Consider the following 23142-nt stretch of genomic DNA (forward strand, 5'->3'; position numbering starts at 1 on the left):
CTGGTCTAGGGTTTGGAAACTCACCTCTAATGATTCTCCTACTATGTTCCTTAGCTCTATCCAGTGTACTTAGTTTCTTTTCCTTTCTTTATCTTTACACTCTTTCTTTTCCCTTTGTATTTCTCTTTGCCTTATGTTTTTCTGCATAAGGTAGTGTTCTTGAATATAAATCTTTATTACCTATCAAAAAAAAAAAAAAAATTTAAGGGAACCAGTACTACTTTTTTTACTGCATCTAAGTTTTTCCCTCTTATTTTTCAAAACATACTTTAGACCATGTTATCACAATCATACTAACGTTCAGCTGAAAATGAAGCTCTCATTTCAAAGCCAAACGTCGAGAATGCAAATGCTATTAGTATTAAGAGTAATGAGTGAATATCATATGCCACCTCATTATCATGGCCAACACATTGCAATTTAACTTTGCATTCAATTGACATTATTGTAATCTAGCATATGTCACTTCAAAAGCATCATTCATCACCAATAAATTGCGCCAATAGCCTTGTAGCTCAATGAACACTTCTTTCGTATTTCCAACTAATATATCAAGGTTCAAATTCCCCCACTCCTAACTATCAAAAATCACCAACATACAAATAACATCAATCAACACCTACCACAGACAATGAGAAAACCCAACTACCGCAATTTCAACTTGGAGCAGCCCCCCACCAATATCATTAAAATTGATGATTAAAAAAAAGAAAAACACAGATAACCTTTACTTGGATGAGCAGATAACAGTGAACATATTACATTTTTCCCTTCTCCAAGTTATCTATAAAGCAAATACTAAGATATCTCAAGCAAATCACTCTTGCCTGACAAAAGGCGAGGAGCTCACATCTGTACTATAAAATGAATCCTCTGCTCCACCATAGTAGTTCTCATCCTTCTCTTCCTCCCACTTGAGAACCTCTCTTATATACTTGAATGCCTCATCAATGGTCACTCGGTCCCTTGCCCTGGCTTGCCACACAAAAAGCTTTCGACCGGTCATGGAAGCATAAAGGTCTTTATACTTCATTGCAACATAGAAATATGCCTGATGGGCCAATGACTGGTTGTTGTGGTGGGTGCGCACCGGACTAAAATCATTGAACCACTCACAAGCACTTAAAGACAACCGATTGACCTTGTCCTCAAAGAGATCATACTTGTTTAATACTAATACAAATGGGGTATCCTTAAAGCAGGGGTGCCTGACCATACACTCAAACAGCTCCTTGCTTTGCATCATTTTGTTCTGAATTAAGGCTCCACTGCCACTACATTCTGAGACAAGTCCAATCTGATCAAAATCACTAAGGGCAACACAGAAGACTACCACACGAACATCTTCGAACATTTCCACCCATTTACATCCCTCGTTCATCCCCTTGGCATTTACCCTAATAAGTTGGTATCTGTAAAAACAATGAAAGTACAGAATTCTTAGATGCCAATGGTGGAAAGAATAGTTGGTTAAACTCACACTATGAAAAGTATCATATTTATTCCTCTCTTGAATATATATATATATATATATATATATCATGTAGGTCCTAGGCTAGGCGGTAAAAGGTGGCCAATTGGGATGGTATTCTAGCATTTTAGAATGATAATTGCAATTTTAATCATATTAACAAATTAAAAGGGCCTTAGTAGGTGTACCCCAATTGCATGGAGTCAGAGATCTATGCATGAGATTGCTTTGTACAATACAAATGAATATCACTAATTGTCATTCCTCAGAATCACATAGAATAGTGAGTAGTAATATAAAATTACTTGGTCAAAGGAGGGGGTGGAGCCTCTAGATTGTCTGTATAGGTTTCAGACATTGGACTACGATCATCAAGCGAGAATTCTATGAAAGCCAAACCATTTCCTTGAGTAACTCCTTCTGCATATAGTATGTCTCTCTCTGAAGGTTCATATTCATTGCTAGATACCTCAACAGCCTGAAAGAAAAAAAAAAGATTAATTTAGCCATTCAAGATGAGTAATGCTTATCCACTTTTCTTTTTTAATTTTGTTTTTATAGGCAAGTTACACACAGATCTCAGCCCCTCCACCAAGCACTTGCAAGGGGAGGAGGTGCCAATTGAGCTAGAGCTCAGGCAATAATGCTTATCCACTTTATCTTAATCAGGAAGGTGGTTGAGTAAAAATAAAAAATAAAAAATAAAAAATCAATCCAGCAACCACTGCAAAAGGCCCCAGAGTGACCCACATTGATAGAGGATCAGGCATAGATGTCATTTGTACAAAATATAGCCTCACTCTACACATGTGCATTATATTATGTTAATATTTATGAGATGAATAGTAGAATTGTAGGTAACAATATAACTTCCTTTAGACTTTAGATGAGTATACTGGAAATTACATAACCTACTAACCTACAACAAAACATTCATGTCCTATATCGAGTGGATTGGATTAACAGAGAAAGTCATGCAATGCGTTTCTTGCATTAGTCATCAGGACAACTAAAATGCTAAAATTTCCCAAGGAAAAAAAACAAGGACTTCTATTGACACACAACATTTAAATCATATATTTTGTATCAAGCCAATTAAGATGAGATATCAGTGAGGTTGTTGATAATATACCCTGCTCAAGAAGTACTCTGCAACGTCTGGAAGGAAGTGAAGCTCATCTTTTCTTTTATACGTTTCCTGTATAGCAGGATCCTTCCATACCTCTTCAACTAATGGAGCATATTCCCGAGTTGCTGCAGGGAAGAATGCATCCAAATCTCCCGTGGCTATAATATCCAGGAGCCAGTCAGAGAAATGCTTCAACCTTGGGTTGATGGAATAGACACATTGACTAGTTTCGTTAGGGTCAACCTCTCCATCTGAAACGAGATTGAAATTTTACATATTTGAAGCCCTGTAATGCAGTTAAATAATACCTTCTTTCACTTTGCAAACAGTTTGACCTATGTTATTGCTATATCGACATTTAGAATGAATACAGTTGCCCTTAACAAGTTCAAGGGGCTTATTACAGAAGTCTTACACTCCATATCACATACACACATCCTCTCTCTACAAGATGAATTGGTGAAATTAATTAGTTAATATATAATGTAAACTTATCATAGAACACTTTGATGCAGCACTAAGTTCTTAAAGAAAATTACAGGGAAATCAATAGAGCGGGGCACATTCACATTTAAAAAGAGAAAGGGGAGAGATAGAGTTAGGAATCAGAACCAAGCGGGAAAAAGAAAATAAAACTTAGGAATCAACACCTAGGGTTGCTGGAATCGCACCAAGCCATAAGAGACAATTCCAAAAGCCAAGCACAACATTACTAACTTTTAGGGCCTTTAAAGAGGGTCCCCAAGTTACATCAAGGAATGTAAAATGAACCAAATTCTAGACCAAGGAAAGGAAATAAATTTAACCAACTACATTAACGGAAATAATAATAAAATCCTAGAAATTAAATAAGATTTTATAAATATTAATTGGGCCCAATTAGCAACGTGCCTCCATCAGCTAGCCATGTGATCGGGGCTTGCATCTGTTGTCCGTACCACACTTCCTTTAATTTTAGAAGTGAGTCTAGTGGTAAGAGTTGAAATTGAAAAATTTACACCCCCATTGATGCCTTGACAGCTATGCTATCACAGCATAGGCTTGTCATTGAACATCTAACTCTGACTGAATTTAGACTAAGAAAAAATATGCCTGTTTACTGCCTTTTTATATCCAAAATTTACCAAAAAGAATTGTGGCTTATGTGAATCCCCATCACAGGAACTGCTCCCAACTGACAACGCATTAATAATACACAGACACTTTAGTTTTCTTGAACCTACCAAGACTCAACACAAGAGTTCTAGAGCAACTCACTCTTGCAATGAATTTTTAACCTCAGAGACATGCAACATGTCCAACAAGCATAGATGGATAGGAAGCCAGAGCAGGCAATATAACCTCATAGCAAAGTTTGCATAAAAGATGCTAGTTGGCAATAAAAGATTTCAACTAAGAGAATATATGCATATTCCAGTTCCCCTGTTACTAATATTAATGATTTGAAATTTCTGGACTTCAACTGAAGACATTCGCAAAGAATGGTACTGAGCAGTGGACACTATACCACTATGCAAGTACAAGAACTGCCAAGTGATGACATAAACTGAACCTCAACTACTTAATATAAGATATAAAACTAATTATTTTTGCACTCAATACCTGCTTCAGTGGTTTGATAATCAGAACCTAGTGCTCTTATTCTGGACATGGCCTCCTCCTCAAAGCGCTCCCGCCCATCAAGCAAAATGCTGAGATATCTGTACATGTTACTCTGGATCATCAGCTTTATATCCTGCATTTCTTCTGTGGTAAATTTGTTCCCGTACAAAAATTTGGCCTGCTCAATCATTGATAAAGTACAGGAAGAAGAATAAGAATTTATGAAGGGAAAAATGCAGTTTATTGATTATACATGTTTATTGATTATAAGAATTTGTGCTAGTGCTTCTTTGCATTTAGCAGTTTATTGATTATACATGTTTCTTACCTATCAAAAAAAAAAAAAAAAAAATGCAGGGCCATGGAAATGAGACAGCATCAGAAGGCCTTCATGGAACCACATTAGACAAGGCATTCCCCAAAACCAGAAAAATATGTCAAGAAATAAGGGCAAAACTTACATACAATTCCTTAAGTGTTGTACATTAGATTCCCCAATTAAATTACAACAGATGGTTGCATTGACCAATGAAGCACAAAAAATTTCATTTTTTCCAAGGACAATTAAATTTGATGCAACTATATGTTTGAATTTAATGGGGATACCTAATATACTACAACTAAGGAACTGTAACTAAGTTGTACCCAAGAAAAAAATGCTTGTTATTCTAGTTTGTTAAGTTGATAAAGGTTGGAAATGCAACGTAGGGTGTCCAACATGAATCAATGTGTGCATGCATGCAAATGAGTATGCGTGTGTGTGAAACCCAAATTCTATCTTAAAATTACAAGAACCTTGAAAGCATTTACATCCCTGACCATATATTATACTCAAATAACTAGATGTTACTCAGTGCATATTGTGTTTAGGGCCTATTTACAGAAAATGAATGATAAAATGACGGCACCCTCTTAGAAAATTCACGAGCTTGCCTAAATTCTAGGAAACTTTTCATTAATTTATGTACATGCAGTACAACATGCATTATATGTATAGTTAACTGTAAAATTTTAGCAAAAAAGAACTCCAAAATTTGTGGTTGAAGCACAAGTCAAACTTGAAACAATTTTTTGCTCACTGAAGCTTCAGCAATTTGACTAAAGTGTACTGTGACCTTTATGTTTAGGGGAGTAAGATACTTTTATGATAGGAAGGGGAGTAAAAGACTTAAGGCTGATGCTGCGCTTGTCATATATTACATTATTGAAGTGTACTTGTTTGTGAGCTCATTTAGTTAATCAAGATAAGCATTGAGAGCTTGGGGCTTCAAGCTTCTTTTAACAACAATGGAGGTGATTACTAGGTAGCCTTACCCCCTAATTTTTGTAGAGGCTAATTCTTAGACTCAAACCAACAGCACATTGCTTGGGCGAAAGGCACTTTGATACTGTACCAAGTCTGACCCAGAGAACCAGTTCAGCCCCTAATGTAACAGGATATAATTTGAGCAAGCTTCAGTACAGCCTGAGCACTACATTTGGTCATCCAAGCTGAACCCGAAAGTCCATATCCTTGGGTCAGCTTGTTCACACCCTTAAAGGAGAGTTTTAGGAGCAGTATTTTACGTGTTTTGCTAGGGTCCTTTCATCTAAAGAAAAGATTTCTTTCTCAAGACATAGATGTTGTCCCTTTAATTCAGGGGTTGAATAATGATTTGTTCTTTTGTTGGTATATTACACATGCTCCCATCCAACAAAACGCACAGTAATTTTTTTTTTCCCAGAATCACCAAGTTTTACAACAACCACAGAAATAGCAACCTTTGCAATAGATATGAGTTCTGTACCTGCTTAAAGATAGTACTGGTTCCAGAGCCTTGAAGTCCAAGAAGGAGAAGCTTCTGAACATTTTTCTGCTCCAGATAATTTGGAACCGTTGTATAATTGCTAGGCTCATCTCTTGTTCCATGGGGTTGACCATGGGGCACGGGTAAAGAGAAAAGGCTACATACAAACCGCGTTGATGCCTGTCTAGCAAAAAGCAAGCCGAGCTGTTTCATAAAGTTTCACAGGATCCAATACAGAGAAGGTTCAAATCAAGAGTTTTTCAATACATACCTTCTCCCAAATGTTTCCCCTGATATTGTTCTGACCTTCCTCTTCATAACGACCATCATCATAGACCCAAAAATGAGTATCGCGTGGACACTGCACATTTGCCACCTGAAAGTACAGTAGACTAGGTCCATAAAGATATCACATTGACTAGAAAATTCTTTTTCCTGGAGTGAACTGACAACTAAGCGAGTAACATACATTTCAACAGGATTAGCATTTATCAAGTAAAATATAAAAATTTTCATGCATGACATGGACACATGGTGTCTATCTGACATAATGACTGAATATAATGTGAATTGTAGCCTAAGTGTTGGGCAATATACAAAACGCATCTTTGGTGACATGTCCAATGTAGTGGAAACAGTAGCCTTATCATGTAGGATTGTAGCTCCCTACACATAATGTATGTGCGTTTAATTTCATCTATAAGGACTACAACTTTACTTACTTTATTATTAATGGGGGAATTTTATTGTCTTTACTGTCAAATAGTTGTGAAAGCTTTTGAAGAATATATTCTAGAAGCAAATCAATTACCAAAAAGAAATAGTTGGCTTTTGTTCAAATAACAATTATAAGTTGGCTCTTTAAAAACTATTGGAATGGTGTGCATTATTACTTGCATATGCTTTTTTTTTATAAGTATTATTACTTGCATATGCTTAAAACAACTCAACAAGCTCCAATAAAGGACTTGGGACCCATCCCATTTGTATGTGCATATGCTATTAGGAGAAAGTGCAAAAAGTACATATATTTGAGCAGTTCCATTGTGTTCGTCTAAAAACACACCAGCTCACCCACAAGTCCATGTTCCAGCCATTGCAGATGGGTCATAAATTATTCAGGGAACCTTAAAGAACGTACAGATCCAGTATTTGTCACACAATGTAAGTAGGATTACCCAAGAAAGCAAGAACACATGATATGAGTTCTAGGTTCAGCAGGTTTCCTTCCGCAAGTAGCATGCCTCTAGCCAACTAAGCGCGTCAAAAGCCTCTTCTTACCAAGAAAATAATCAACAGAATTTACAAGGCTGAATTGTATTTTGGGCAAATTTAGAGTGTGCAATTTTTAATTTAACCTTTATTTAATTGAGTGTTATTTAATTTTGGAGTCAATTATTTTTTTCTTTTTTTTCATTTGTATTTTATTTTAGATCTTAGTATTTAATTAGGCTTTTCAGTATTTTTAATTAATGTGAAGGGTGTTTTTGTAATCCAATAATTGAGTTTTTCTATGTAATATAAGCATAGTATTATATTCCTATATGGGGAAATTATTTTGATGAATAAAATTTTTATTGCAAACTTGAACCAATGTCCCAATGCAGACTCTAGCCAACCTTAGGTGCCAACTCCTACAGGTTTTCTCATACTATGGTGCTGACTTCTAGGTTCTCTATCCTTTATTTTTAGTCTTCAATTTATTATTGCATCATTCTAGTTTGTCCTGTGTCATTTTTAAATTTAAAGAATATCCTAGGTCACATTCAGCTAGTGATTAACAAGTTCCATCTCATATCTGCTAAAAGTTTAAGAGACTCAGTTGTCTCGCATATAATGTTTTGACTTTTATATGTATTTGTTTAATGTTTAGAGTGTTCATCATCGTGAACATGATATTCATTTCATTCAATAAAAGTCTTACTACCTATCAACCAAAAAAAAAAAAAAAAAAAAAAAAGGAAAAGGAGAAAATAGATAGGGACAACTACAAAATGAAAATTACTCCCACCATGTTGGTCCTATTTAGACAAAACCAACTTTTGAAGGGAGGACCATTTAAAGCATTATCTTTTAAATAAAAGCATACAAGTTTCCAAAATTACCCTCATTAGTTTAAATTTTGGTGAAGGTGAGATATTGGCTTTTTAATAAAGTAAAGTGAAAGTTAGGAACATTAACAATATCTTGTTCATTGAATTTAAAAAAAAAAAAAAAAAAAAAAAAAAAAAAAAAAAAACTTCTCAGGATATCCCAAAATGGAATAGAAGACTAATAAAATGGGACGGAAGAGTAATTAACAGCTAGCATACATAGGATATGGAAAGTATAGCTTTTGTAATTAGTATTCAATTTGGAAAGTTAAGGAAGTCATGAGAAAATCTCGCATTAGTTGGGTTTGGGATGACACACAGGTTTATGTACTAATTTTGATTCTCCACCTATTAACTTTACGTTTTTGGGTTGGATATTTTAACATGGTATCAGAGTGCTTCCACGTACCCACACCCTTGTCTTTCTTTCAGTTTCGGTCAGGGCATTGAACCATTTCTTCTTTGTTTCTATTTCAGTTGCACCTAGAAATAAGAGAAGGTGTTAAGAAACCCCTCATTGGTTGAGTTAGAGACTTGATATGTTCGTTTGTGTTTGCATTTAGGTTTGAATGCTTTAACAAAACTATCCAATATGAAAAGACAACTCTGCCTATGTCTATGCTTAGTGTCATATTTTGTTAACAACCGGTCCCAAGCCTAAAAAAGGCCAGAGAGTTGCAGTAGGTTGACGGCTTGTGTAAGATTTATCATCAATTGATCCTATATGAAAAGAAAGTTCTTTTTATTATATCATTATTTTATATTATAGTAGCATTAAGTTAGGATTAGTTAATGATCCGGCTAAGTGAGTCCTCTTTTGTGATGAATTGTTGGAAACCAGTCCTACATTTTGTCTTTATGAATCTAGAAGCAACAAGCTCAATGGTAAGAGGACCAGACCATGAAACAAGCAAGCAGGTACCTCTTTCAAAAAAAAAGAACATGGTGCCACCAACACAATGCAATGTAGTTGGGCTCTCACGTCAACTTAGATGAATCATCATTTCCACTTAGGTATATTTCATTTTCAGCATGAATAGGACTAATTTTAAGAACATTTGAGCTTCTCTTGTGAGGGACTAGTGAATTAAAATTCTTTTTGAGGCTAGATTTGGCAAATATATATCATTACTTTCCATCCATTATAAAGGACACATCAGCTACACAACAGGAAGTGGCCTTGTTCAAGCCTTAGACTCCTCACCTATGGTGAATCAGAGATTAATCATAAAGCTTTGATATGACAAGGAATCTGTAAATGTAATATTTAAAGGGCCTTGTCCCAATATAATAAGTCAGCCTAAAAATCATCTTTCACCTTTTTAATGTAATTGATATCATATTGATTATCAAGAATCAACTATCAACCCAATGCATATCCCCCTTCCTCATGCTCAAGTGACAATTAAATCATGATCACCAAACAGTACCCATACAATGTTGTAAAAAAAACAAAACATGTTCATTGAACCAAAAAATAAATAAATAAATTGATGAAATTACAGGAAAACATGTCCTAACAATGTATTGGCAGAATATTCATTGAAACTAGAGATTATCAAGACCAATGTTGTGAGTGTCTAGAGTACAATGGGATCTTTGTAAAGTTGATCATTATGAGTGTTATGACCAATGTAATACTTAATTGTTTTCTAACAGACAATGGTTCTCAAAAGTAACAAAATAAATATTACTTTTTTTGCAACATGTGAATGGTAACAAACAATATACCCCACTACAACAATATGATACAAGTGCACAAGCCAATTGAATCAATGATCAAACTAGATTTAAATATGAGACTCAGCTATAGAAAGTCGAATCCCAACTATTTGGTTCAGTTAAGAAACTAAACTTGCATGACTGACACCTTAGGTATTGATTAAAGGGTCTATTTGATAACTTAATTAACAAAAGAAGATGCATGTGTACACATTCAACAAATCCAAGAAATCTGATAAGTGAAATCACAAAAATGGATATGTCATCAAAACAATTATAAAAACAGCAACCTTAGTTGCCATGTCTACATCTAGTTTACTGATAAGTTCTACATGGTATGCCTTATATTGTATGAGTTACAGCTTCTAACAAAAGAAATAATACACATATCCAGTTAATAAGCCAGAGGGCTTACCCGTAGTACCCTCAATTCAAGCTTTGTAATTTCTCGGCCATTGATGTAAACTTCAGTATTCCCATTGCTTGCATCAGGGGTTAGTTTTCCAGTGAAATTTAAGTTTGAACTTATGATTCTATCTGGTTTTTCTCCCTCCTGTCATATCAACAACTAGAGATTAAAGCAATTCAAACCCATTAGGAAAAAACAAGATTTTCTAAAACATGCAATTACAGAACACCAAACTGAAAGAAACTCAGGAAAAATATCATGTTGAACATGCCTCACCTTTCCCCATAGACCAGATTCCTTGTCATACCAATATCTACCAGGCTTCAACTTTCGAGGAGGCAAAGGACATCCAAGTAATTCTGCCATCTCTTCTGGCTTTAGAGGGAATCCATTGACAATTAGCTGTTCTGGTCGAAGCTGATTAGCAGAACATTCTTTCTCTGCCTTCATAATCTGCTTGACTTCCAAAGGACTGAGTAATCGAGATAATACCCTTGAATGTTTACCCAGTTTCAAACGCTTGGATTCATCAATAGGCTGATGAATGCAAGTTACACACTTGCGCCCTTCAGGCATTGAACCCATTGCCCTAAGCACACAATTGCTGCAATACTTAGCATCACATACTAGGCAGGACTCCTTCGTTTCCCACTTTCCTTTTCTGCATCTATAACAAACTCTGCTTCTGTTTTTCTTCTTTTCCTTTGAAACCCCAACATATTCCATGAAATCTGGCTTCTCCACGTCAGCCTCTTTCCTCTCAGATCTATCAACAGTATTAAAAGTGACTACAGGTGCTCTCCTTACTTCATTAACAACCACCTTTCTAGGAGGGTTATTAACCGAACCGGGAGAAGCTGAAGGAGAGGCTGAAGAAAAATCAGGGTTTTGCAAGACAGACACTACAGACTCAGAACTACCTGACACCCTCGCACTTTGAGTTGGTGAACTCGTGGTGACACCAGCAAAACAAGACACCGGCAGAGGGATTGATACTGGAGGACCCATATTGATATGGGTTTGTGATTCAGAAGATAAAGGTTCTGCAGTTGGGATTGCACGCGAATTTACATCAAGGGGTTCCACCCTGGGGACTTCATAAGAAACAGGCGGGCCCTCGTACTCCATAGCAATAGAGTAATCAAGATTAGTGGCATCTTCAGGGAGAGAAGCTCCAGGTGGGAGCATATTTTTCACCATTTCTCTCCAGTTCTCTTGCCCCTTTTGCTCCATTTCACTTCCACTAGCTAGATCTTCAAAACTTCTATCTATACTATATCTATATACTAACAGAAACACACAACCATGTCTGATGCAAATTAACAATCCTATTAGCTTAGTAAAACTAGAAATGTTTCAATCACTGCAAGATGCACACAGAATTAACCAAGTTGAATTAAATAGTCATCATCAAGCAGGCAGCCGCAATAAAAAACGGTCGTACTTTGGAAACCACCAAACTTGAAAAGGATATAAAATCATAAAACTGATTTGAAATTTCAGCCAAATTCAATTGAAATGAAAGACAAATTCAACTCTTTTTAGAGTCCAATCCTGACTTTCCAACAATAATAAACAAAGCCCATTCAAATATTTTTGGCAGTCGAAATCGGGAAAACCCAACTTGCTATATATCACCCAATTTTTATAAAAGCTTCAAACTTTAGGCTTAGGCACATAGCCCATTTGGATTACTAGTCCAAGCGTTGAAAAAATCATAGTCAAACAAATTATAAACAAACTAAAAACATAAAAACAGACACACACAAAAAGAAATAAACAAAGAAAAGCAAAGACCAAGAAACTTAGAACAAAGAAGGATTCGAAATTCAAAGGAAGATCGTTCAAAGAATAAAAAGAAATGATCAAATTACTTTTAGTAAGAGTGTAAAATGTCCAACTTTTTTTTTTGTGAGAGAGAGAGAGAGTTAACAAATGATATAACATAAGATAAGATAATTGGTACCTGAGGGGGAAAGGGACAAAACGAAAGCGAATCTGAAGTTTTAAGAAAAGAAGGAGCACTCAAAGTCAAGCTTTTTGAGCTCTCTCTCTCTCTCACACACACTCAAGTCTGAGCTTTGGTGGGTGGGTTTTGAACTTTGAACTTTTGAAGAGAAGTTAGAAGAACCAAAAGACAAAAGCATCTGTAAAGCCCACATTTCACCCAACCAAACCATCATTCATACCAAAGTGTGTCACTGTTTACACTTTGGACCTTTGTGAGAAAGACATTATTAGGTACGAGAGAAGGGGGCCCCACATTTCTTTCTTTTTCAATTAATGCTAATGTCTTTTATTTTTTATTTTTTATTACAGCTATCAATTTTATTCATAGCGTTTGTTCAGTAAAAATTATTTTTGTTAATGTATTTTATTATTTAGCTTTTTTATTATTATTTATAGGTCTTATAGTAATTTTTAGTATTATTTAAGGTTTTCATTGTATTATTTCAGCTAGTTTTTACTTTTATCTATAGTACTCTTAACAAAAAATTTTCAATTTCAATAAAATAAGCAGATCTAAAACAGACTTTCAACCTTAGAATGAAATTAGGGAGAAAAAAAAAAGATTTTACTTTGTTTGAGAAATTTTAGAGAACATTGTTATTTAACTTAATTGAATATCACATTAATTGAGACCAGAATTTTTGGAGTATTTGTGTGATGTTGCACTTGATTTCAATGTGAATTTGTATGTATTTGTGTTGATCCTTCCTTTGGAGTGCATATTTGTGGTGACAGGCGAGTCCAAATCTTTTGTCCTATTTTTCCTGCTCCACTTTATGCTTCACCAATAAAAACTTGCCACATGTTCACCTAACTGATTAAATACTACCATTATTGACTTATTAATACTACCATTATTAATTAATAGTAGAATTTAATCAGTTAGGTGAACATGTGACAAGTTTTTATTGGTAGAGTATAGAGTGGAGCAGAAAAAGTTGGACAGAAGATTTGGACTAGTGCCAGAGAAGCTTGCATATTTGCTCCAGTTTCAGAAGAGCAAGCTACTACATCGGTCCCCTACATTGACAAATTTATTAGTTTTTGTGCTCCAGAGCAAATTCGTTTGGACCCTGAAAAATGTTTGTATCTTTACTCTACAAGTGAATTGTATTTGATGGGCACTAATATCATTAAATCGCTCACAGTACACATATTGTTGTTATTAATTGTCGGGGTTTCAGTCATATCTGTTTGTAAGAGGTTCAAGGAGCTGGTCATTATACTTTGCATCCACGTTTTCTTCATCTTTGTTTATTGGCAAATTGTTCCAAAACTGGCCTATCAATTTTGGAGGAAGATACTTCTGAAGTTGATCATCTGGACGACATTTTCCTCTACTGTTATAATGGGTGAGTTGTTTCTGCAAATACTTTTATGTTCTTGTGGTTATATTTTTAGGGAACTTTTCTTGCTATCATGTCCATTTTTATCTTCTTTGTGGCGTTCCTGTTCTCATTTGTCATTTTACTTTCTTTATGGATGCTTAGTTGCATCCTTCCTTTATGTTTGTTGTATAAGATTGGATGAGGCATTTGCGGTGCATATTTATGCAATTTAATATGTCGAATGTTACATTAAAGATAAATAAGACACGTATATCTTGGTGACATGGAAGACATCTATTAATGCATCAAGGGATTTGAGAAATTACTGTCTAGTTAAGAATGAATATTTAGACCACTATACACCCTTGGTGCGATAGTCACTCCACAAGTATAAGTGCTTGTGGAATGTGGGGGACAAGGGTCGGATTTCGAGTATTTAGGAAGGAGTTTCACACACATATACACTTAGATTAGGTTAAAGTAGAATTTTATACTGTAAAAAAAAAAAAAAAAAAAAAAAAAAAAAAAAAAAAAAAAAAAGGAATATCTAGAATTTTAGTACTTCTATAGTAGTACTTCAGAAAAATAGGAAAAAAAAAAAATCAAATGTTATAAATGCTTAATAGCAATTTATTTTCATTCAACGATAAAGAATCATCATTTCTTGGTCACAAATAGTACGTTTTCTACATGGTAGCAGGATGGTATCATGAAGTCTTGAACTTGTTTAATTTTAAAATTGAATTTATTTACTGTTTGTGAGAAAATGCAACCAATTTCACCATCTCTAAGGAGGTATCATCTTGATAATGTGGGATATATTAGTTTTCAATTGATGTGTGATTTTATCAATGTTTAGGGTTAATTCTATTTCTGGCTTAAGTGCACTAATATGAACGACATTTGCTTACAGTTTTTCACATTTGTTATGATTACAGGGGGATGATATGCATAGGACAACAACATTTTCGCGAAGTCCTAGAGCTCCTACACAATGTGTGTTATCTATATACAGCTCACTACTTAAGTTAATGGTTGTTAATTGACACCTTGACCCTTTATTTATGCACACGACCACCCTAATTGCTTATAGCTTATCTTTCAGGTTGTTACTGCTCCAATGTCAACTCAAAATTTCATAGCTGTTGAAGCTTACAAAAAATAAATATTGGTTTCTCTCATTCACCATGGGCAAGTATACTTTTTTTTTTTTTTTTTACCCTTATACTGATGGGGCTGAAGAGAAGGCTATTAAAGAAATAGAGGCAAATAATTCACAGCTCGTGTACAATTTTTGGGCAACTAAATTGCTGTCACTATTTGAGACTAATCAAATTACTTCTATTTTTGGTGGCAGTTCTCTACCAGCCTTCCTAAGTACACTTCTTCAGCTGCTTGGAGAAATCTAAAGAGCTTCTGTCAGGTATTTTTTCAAATTAATTTAGGTTGTGCTCTTGATTCTGGGAGTCCTCATGTTGATATTGTGTTTAGATGTATATTATTTGTTGGACTAATGATTTATAAGCGTGCTACTAAGTTTTAAGTCATGGTTAGTGAGCTGAGTCACTGTATAAATGTTATGGAAAGGCAAATTTCTTATATGCATTGTTGCATGCCTAATCTAACAATGTTTGCTTGTTAACTACCACTTTGATAATTTGTCTCAATGAGAGGTTAGGATTGATTAATAAATAGATTTTCCTTTCAAATCTTGGATTCATCGTGTACCTTACCTTATATGATGGGTATGCTATAGTATCTTATGTGCATGTTTGAACCATTGTTCATGGAATTCAAATTTGGAGCTTTGAGAACATTGTGCAATATGTTTATTTGTACATTATCTTCTTTGAGCAACCCTACATTGAATTGGCGAATAGTTACAGCACTGGGGAAATTGCAAAATTAGAGGCGAATATCCAGACAAACAAGGAGAATTTTAAAAGAGTGAGCTCTCTACCATACATTTGTTTTGGTTAGAACTTAGAAGATTGAGATATTTTGCTTAAGTCATGTAGGACACCACATTATACTTTGGCTTTTTATGCCAGGAGCCTTATAGCTTAATTAGTTGATATTTTTTTATGTTTCCAAAATATCTAGAGTTTAAATCCCTCTCCCCTGTTGTAACTACCTAATTTTAAAACCACAACAAAATGTCATTTGGTGAAGCTCTTACCCGAATACTCGGGGTATCTAAAGGTGGCTTTAATTTTTTTTCTTTTCAGGACCAAAATCTTGGACTGGTGGAGCAGGTTGTGTCATCCATGTATAAGCAAAATATCCAGAGATTGGCTTAGACAAGCCTGATCCTCTTCCTTGAAGATATTGCCAATGAGGTACAATTGAATAATCCTAAGGTGCTAGAAATTTCACCCAATGCACATTAAGAATTTGAATATTAAAGCATTGTTCATCTAAGTGGGGGCGAGGGGGATTCAATCCTGAACACATCTTGGGAATTATAACTGTACTTTTGGTAAATAGTTATAATTGTACTTTATTTCAATAATATTCACTTAATATAAAATGTATTTATTTCGAACATGAAATTCATCCAATGCCATCTCATTGGAAACTAAGATTTGGGCAAGAAAGGAAGGACAAAGAGCTCAAACTCGTGGACTTGTGGAAGATATCATGTACCCTTCTCTCTAATAAACTTAAATAAATTTCCAGCTGCATACCTATGGATGGATGAACCAATACGCTCAATCATCTCACAGGTCTAATATTGTTCGGGTCCCTCCACGAATTTGACCATTCCATCCTCCTGGTTGCAAATATCTCACCATCTTGGATCTAAAATTTCTAAATATTAGTGGCACAATATAAACAAAGTAAGTGCAATAAATAATACGAAACTATTTCTTTGAAACTACCATTTGTAGGACATGCATTTCTGGCAACTTAGGATTATTCAGTTGTACTTCATTGGCAATATCTTCAAGGGAGAGGATCAGGCTTGTTTGAGCCAATCTTTGGATATTTTGCTTATACATGGATTACACAACCTGCTCCACCAATCCAAGATTTTGGTCCTGAAAAGAAAAAAAAATTAAAGCCACCTTTAGATACCCCGAGTATTCAGGGAAGAGCTTCACCAAATAACATTTTTTTTGTTTGAAAATTAGATAGAGTATTAGCATTTGTGATGCCAACAAAATTCTATTTTACACCGTAAAAACCTACTTTATCTATTTTACCATTTCAATTTATAACTCACCCAACATCTAGTTTCTATTTTTATATACAACTCAAAAAAATAATATAAATTACCCAATTAAATAATATTATAATATAAACATCACACTTCTCTCTTTTCCTCTCTCCATCAAACCCACGGCCAACCACCACCACCACCAACTCACCAAAGCTAGCAACCTCCTACCACAACTCAGCCTAAGAGTTTCAACCCACCGAAGCAAGCAATCGCAAACCCACTGCCATTGAAAGCCACCAAAGCCACTGAAGCCAACAATCACAAACCCAAAAATTTCAACAAAATTTACATACCCACTGAACCATAAACAACCACAGAAGCGACCCAAGAGATGAGAATAGAAACGACTAAACAACCACAGACGACCCAAGCCAGCAAATTTACACACCCATAAGAATTCACGACCCAAGACCAAAAACGACTAATCTTCAGTTGAAAGATATGAGAACAGCAGTGGTAGCATCGATTCACCCACCCACGGCGACCTGAACCCACCTGAATCCCACCCACAGTGATTTGCCATGACGATCTGAAGCCTAAAAGCCGATCTGCCATGCTGATCCCGGCCACCGATTCACTCCACCACCAAAACGCCACCACTGAACCTAGCATTCACCGATTCGGAGAGGGAGAGACTGAGAAAGGAAAAAGAAATAGAGAAATAGAGAGAGAGAAGAGTGGGAAACAGAGAAGAGACAGAGATAGAGAACTGAGACGGAGAGTCAGAGGAGAGAAAAAAGGAGTTAATAAAATAATAGTATTTTTTTATACAACTTGTGAACAGTGAGGTTGCATGGCCAAAATGGCCAACTGGCCCTAAAATTGTAACTATTTAGTTAGTAGGCTCCGTTTACAAACTATATCACTTATTAGCATCTCGAGTCTGTGAGGCTCGATTTTCGCTTGTAAATCGAGTCTCAAAGACTCGATTTCTATGGTTCGATCTGGCATTTCTTGCCTACCTGGAAATCGAGTCTCTAAGACTCGATTTATAAACCAAAAAAATTTGAAAAAATTCTAAGTCTCAGTCTCTCGTACAAGCCAAATATCCAAAAAAAAATTTCAGAAATCCAGAAATCAGAGGGAGAAAGATCAGAGGGAGAAAGAAGACTCAGATTAGAGGGAGAAAGAAGAATCAGATCATATAGGAGCCGAAGCAGGCCTGGGTCGAGGTCGCGCGCGGCCTGGGTCGCGCGCGGCCTGGGTCGCGCGCGATCTGGGTCTCGTGCGGCCTGGGTCGTGCGCTGGGTTGCGCCCCGTCGCGACCTGGGTCGCGCACGGTGCGCGGCCTGCGTCGCGAGCCGTTGCGACTTGGTTCGCGCACGATGCGCAGCCTGCGCGCGACGGGGCGCGACCCAGGCCGCGCGCGAGCTGGCGCTGGTTCGCTCACGGTGCGCGGCTTGGGTCTCGCGGCGGTGGTCTGCTCCAATCTCGATCTTCTCTCTTTCTGTTTCTGGTGTTTTTTTTTTTTTTTTTTTTTTTTTTTTTTTTTCTGCTCTGATGAAGTTTTGGCTGGGCTGTGGGTTGTTGTAGTTATAAAAGTTAGAAATCGAGTCTTAAAGACTCGATTTCCATGTCATCGCCACGTCAAAAAATATGTCAGATCGGACCATGGAAATCGAGTCTGTGAGACTCGATTTAGAAGCGAAAATCGAGCCTCACAGACTCGAGATGCTAATAAGTGATATAGTTTATAAACGGTGCCTACTAACTAAATAGTTACAATTTTAGGGCCAGTTGGCCATTTTGGCCAGGTTGCATATATGCAACCTCACTGTAGCTGGGTGGGAAAAAAATTTGGGTTTAGCAACTGAGATGGAGCTTGTTTTCAAGGAATTAAGTTGTAAAATAGCAACTAAGGGGTGTTTACATCCCCCAATGCTAGTGCTCTCACAACTGCGCGCAGGAGGGATTTAAATCCTAGATATTTTGGAAACATAAAAAAAAAAAAAAAAAAAAAAAAAAAAAAAAAAAAAAAAATCAACAAATTAAGTTACAAGGTTCCTGGCATAAAAAACCTAAGTATAATGTGGCGTCCTACATGACTTAAGCTAAGATCTCAAGCTTTTAAGTTCTAACCAAAACAAAGTACAGAATGAATTGTGTATGGTAGAAAGCTCACTCTTTTAAAATTCTCCTTGTTTGTCTAGATGTTCGCCTCTAATTCTGCAATTTCGGCTGCTCAAAGAAGATAATGTACAAATAAACATATTGCACAATGTTCTCAAAGCTCCAATTTTTGAATACCATGAACAATGGTTCAAATATACACATAAGAAAGAACATATGACCACTAACGGATAAGAACATAAATGTTGGATATTCTATTTGTGATTTGTTGCACAAAAAAGAGGCCAAGAATGAGAGCAGGTGAACAAGTGTTGGTATGCCTAGCCGAGAAAATATAGATTTAGCAAAGTAGATAAATAAAAGTTGTAATCTGGCATTAGATATCAGAATTGTTGTTATGTCAAGGGCCATAAATGTAGCATAAGAGTCACATTCATGTTGCATTCACATTATATAGAAATCACAAAGGTGGGCACATAAGACAAGTTAAAAGAAAACTACCTAACTCCAAATATAGTATCACATATAGAAACAAATATTATGGTAAGTGTGAAGTGTGAACACTGAATAGTAGAATTTTCTGCAAATAGCCCAGTCCACACAAATAGCTATTAATTCATATTTGTTGGCACATTAAAATCTGAATTTGAAAAACCCGAAGACACTTATTCTTCATATATATATATATATATATACACATATATACATATGGCCAGATGACTGCCATCTAGCTTCTAGTATGATGACTATGGAGTTTTAGTCAATCATTATATTCTAGCCATAATGTTGGCCACCTATTCAAACAAGATGACTATTTAGCCCAAAATATCAAAAGATTTTGTACATGATCTCTGCTTGGTAAGAAGAGGAATGCATTGGGAAGCAGATACTGTAGCATACCCATCATATAAGGTAAAGTACAAAATGAATCCAAGATTTGAAAGGAAAATCTATTTATTAATCAATCCTAACCTCTCACTGAGACAAATTATCAAAGTGGTAGTTAACAAGCAAACACTGTTAGATTGGGCATGCAACGATGCGTTTAAGAAATTTGTCTTTCCATAACATTTATACAGTGACTCAGCTCACTAACCATGACTTAAAACTTAGTAGCACGCTTATAAATCATTAGTCCAACAAATAACATAGATCTAAACCCAATATCAACATGAGGACTCCTAGAATTAAGAGCACTGCCTAAATTAATTTGAAAAAAATACCTGACAGAAGCTCTTTAGATTTCTCCAGGCAGCTGAAGAAGCGTACTTAGGAAGACTAGAAGAAAACTGCCACCAAAAATAGAGGTAGTAATTTGATTAGTCTCAAAGAGTGACAGGAATTAGTTGCCCAAAAATTGTACCCCAGCTGTGAATTATTTGCCTCTATTTCTTTAATGGCATTCTCTTCAGCCCCATCAGTAAAAGCGTAAAAAAAAGAAGCATACCTGCCCATGGTGAATGAGAGAAACCAATAAGTATTTTTTGTAAGCCTCAACTGCTATGAAATTTATAGTTGACATTGGAGCAGTAACAACCTGAAAGATAAGCTAGAAGCAATTAGGGTGGTCATGTGCATAAAAAAAAAAACAGGGTCAAGATGTCAATTAACAACCATTAACTTAAGTAGTGAGCTGTATATAGATAACACACATTGTGTAGGAGCTCTAGGGCTTCGCGAAAATGCTGTTGTCCTATGCATATCATCCCCCTGTAATCATAACAAACGTGAAAAACTGTAAGCAAACGTCCTACATATTAATGCACTCAAGCCAGAAACCCATCATAAAATACTCATATCTAAATATGTCAAGAAAAAGGGGAATTCTAATTCTGTTTAAAATTTAGGAGACAAATTCAGACTTCAATATTGAAAGCTTATATATATAATATAAGTGGAAACACACAAAAAAGAACTGAAAGTGGCGGGATTTCAAAAATTTCAGGCGTAATTTCATCTTTTAACTAGTGTTGGTCTAGGTCTAGTAATCTGATGTGTTATTTTTAAGACAAGGTTTTTATTGGTTTGGAAACAGCATATACTTTTTCGATCCTAACACAGGCTACGGCAGAGCGTGAACTAAGCAATGATAAGAGCATTCACAGTAAATCGTCTATAAAATTTAGTTTTAGCATCTCAAAACATGCACTTAAAAATATCTATTTTTATGTTTAAATACATGTATAAAAATATGTGTGACTAAAAAATACTTAAAATATGTAATATTATTTAAAAACTGAAAACAATCTTTTTAAATTATATACCAAACAGTCCCCTGTATCTATTTTAAAGACCCACTTTATAATATATACTCCCTACAGCCATTAATCTATTTAAAATAATATAAATAACTCATTAAAATAATGATAAACATCAGCCACAAAAACCAAACCATCACAACACAGCAGCAACAATAGCCACTTCCACCGTTGCCACACCGTCCACAACCACAAACTACGGCAGCAGGAAGCAAAAAAAAAAAAAAAAATCCAGGCCCCAACAACCTTCCTCTTCCGCCACTTCTCAACCGGCAACCACCAACCTCAGCAAAGAAAAAGCCCACAATCCAGCCACCACCAACCTTCCTCTTCCACCTCTCAACCACAAACACAGCACAGTCACCGTGACTCACCTCTCACCGAAATCAAGCCATCGAAGCTCAACCTAGAACCTCAATCCAAATCAAAACCAAATCTCAGACGCGATCCATGATCCGGCCGCAACCCACAACCTCAACCCAAATCACCTGAATCAATCCATCGAAGCCACAACCCACAACTTCAACCCAACCCATCGAAGCCACCTGACTCACCACCCAACCCAGGCTACGGCAGAGCGTGAACTAAGCAATGATAAGAGCATTCACAGTAAATCGTCTATAAAATTTAGTTTTAGCATCTCAAAACATGCACTTAAAAATATCTATTTTTATGTTTAAATACATGTATAAAAATATGTGTGACTAAAAAATACTTAAAATATGTAATATTATTTAAAAACTGAAAACAATCTTTTTAAATTATATACCAAACAGTCCCCTGTATCTATTTTAAAGACCCACTTTATAATATATACTCCCTACAGCCATTAATCTATTTAAAATAATATAAATAACTCATTAAAATAATGATAAACATCAGCCACAAAAACCAAACCATCACAACACAGCAGCAACAATAGCCACTTCCACCGTTGCCACACCGTCCACAACCACAAACTACGGCAGCAGGAAGCAAAAAAAAAAAAAAATCCAGGCCCCAACAACCTTCCTCTTCCGCCACTTCTCAACCGGCAACCACCAACCTCAGCAAAAAAAAAGCCCACAATCCAGCCACCACCAACCTTCCTCTTCCACCTCTCAACCACAAACACAGCACAGTCACCGTGACTCACCTCTCACCGAAATCAAGCCATCGAAGCTCAACCTAGAACCTCAATCCAAATCAAAACCAAATCTCAGACGCGATCCATGATCCGGCCGCAACCCACAACCTCAACCCAAATCACCTGAATCAACCCATCGAAGCCACAACCCACAGCTTCAACCCAACCCATCGAAGCCACCTGACTCACCACCCACAACCTCAACCCAAATCAAAACCCAAAACCCACCAAATCAACCATAACCGGACCAAATCTCAGCCGTGATCCATGATCCACCACCACCACCACCATGATCCACCGGTGAAAGGGAAAGAGAACCGGTGAGAAGAGAGAAGAAAAAAAAAAAAAAAAACAGCACTGAACAGAGGATAAGAAAAGAAAGGAAAAGAAGAAAGAAAAAGAAAAGAAAAAAAGAAAAGGAGAGAACGAATAAAATATTAGTTTTTTTAATAAGTTTGGAGCTAAGTAGATTGTTAAAGATACTTTAACCAAAAAAAAAAAAAAAAAAAAGATTGTTTAAGATACCAAGGGTCCGTTTGGTTATAGTTTTCAAAAATTGTTGTTTAAAAAGATGTGAAAATTGTGGTTTAAAAAGTGTTGTTGAACAATGTGTTTTTAGTGTGAATAAAACAAAAAAATGTGTTTGGTATCATAGTTTAAACAATGTTTTTCAGTGTTCAAAAAATGTAAAATATGTGTTTGGTATGTATGTTTTGTTTGATAAAAAAAAGCTGATCCGTATTAAATTTTAAGGATGTAATCCCATTTTTATCCCTGCTTTATCCAATATGTTTCCGTCTTTACCCATTTCTCTTCAGTCTTTCCTCAGAATTTGTACCACAACAAAACACTTTCATCTTGCCCCTAAAATAACAAACATGTCTTTCACAGACCGAAACAAAAAATGTGGGATC

At 35.9% G+C, this 23142-nt stretch overlaps 1 protein-coding gene, 1 long non-coding RNA gene and 1 pseudogene across 5 annotated transcripts; 1 reads left to right on the plus strand and 2 right to left on the minus strand.

The window, feature by feature from the left end:
• Positions 1–508: 508 nt before the first annotated feature.
• Positions 509–12351, minus strand: LOC126708708 (extra-large guanine nucleotide-binding protein 3). The gene is made up of 9 exons (XM_050408581.1): positions 12180–12351; positions 10490–11522; positions 10220–10357; positions 6261–6365; positions 5990–6169; positions 4203–4380; positions 2604–2851; positions 1777–1949; positions 509–1412 (listed from the first exon to the last, which is right to left on the minus strand). Exons 2-9 carry the CDS (start codon positions 11444–11446, stop codon positions 818–820), a joined length of 2574 nt encoding a protein of 857 aa, XP_050264538.1. The 5' UTR covers positions 11447–11522; positions 12180–12351; the 3' UTR covers positions 509–817.
• On the plus strand, positions 12075–15992 carry LOC126708546 (COP9 signalosome complex subunit 3-like; annotated as a pseudogene).
• Positions 15993–16025: 33 nt separating this feature from the next.
• LOC126708709 (uncharacterized) lies at positions 16026–22671 on the minus strand. 4 transcript variants are annotated; one of them, XR_007649243.1, is made up of 8 exons: positions 22409–22671; positions 21237–21647; positions 20497–20554; positions 20292–20381; positions 20068–20133; positions 18897–18952; positions 16434–16592; positions 16026–16353 (listed from the first exon to the last, which is right to left on the minus strand). It is a non-coding gene; the product is annotated as an uncharacterized LOC126708709 (long non-coding RNA). The 4 variants fall into 4 exon arrangements; XR_007649240.1 differs by having other exon boundaries at positions 20497–21647; XR_007649242.1 differs by lacking the exon at positions 21237–21647 and having other exon boundaries at positions 22000–22668.
• Positions 22672–23142: the final 471 nt, after the last annotated feature.

The sequence above is a fragment of the Quercus robur genome, chromosome 12 (assembly GCF_932294415.1).
Source record: "Quercus robur chromosome 12, dhQueRobu3.1, whole genome shotgun sequence".
NCBI classification, from domain to species: Eukaryota; Viridiplantae; Streptophyta; class Magnoliopsida; order Fagales; family Fagaceae; genus Quercus; species Quercus robur.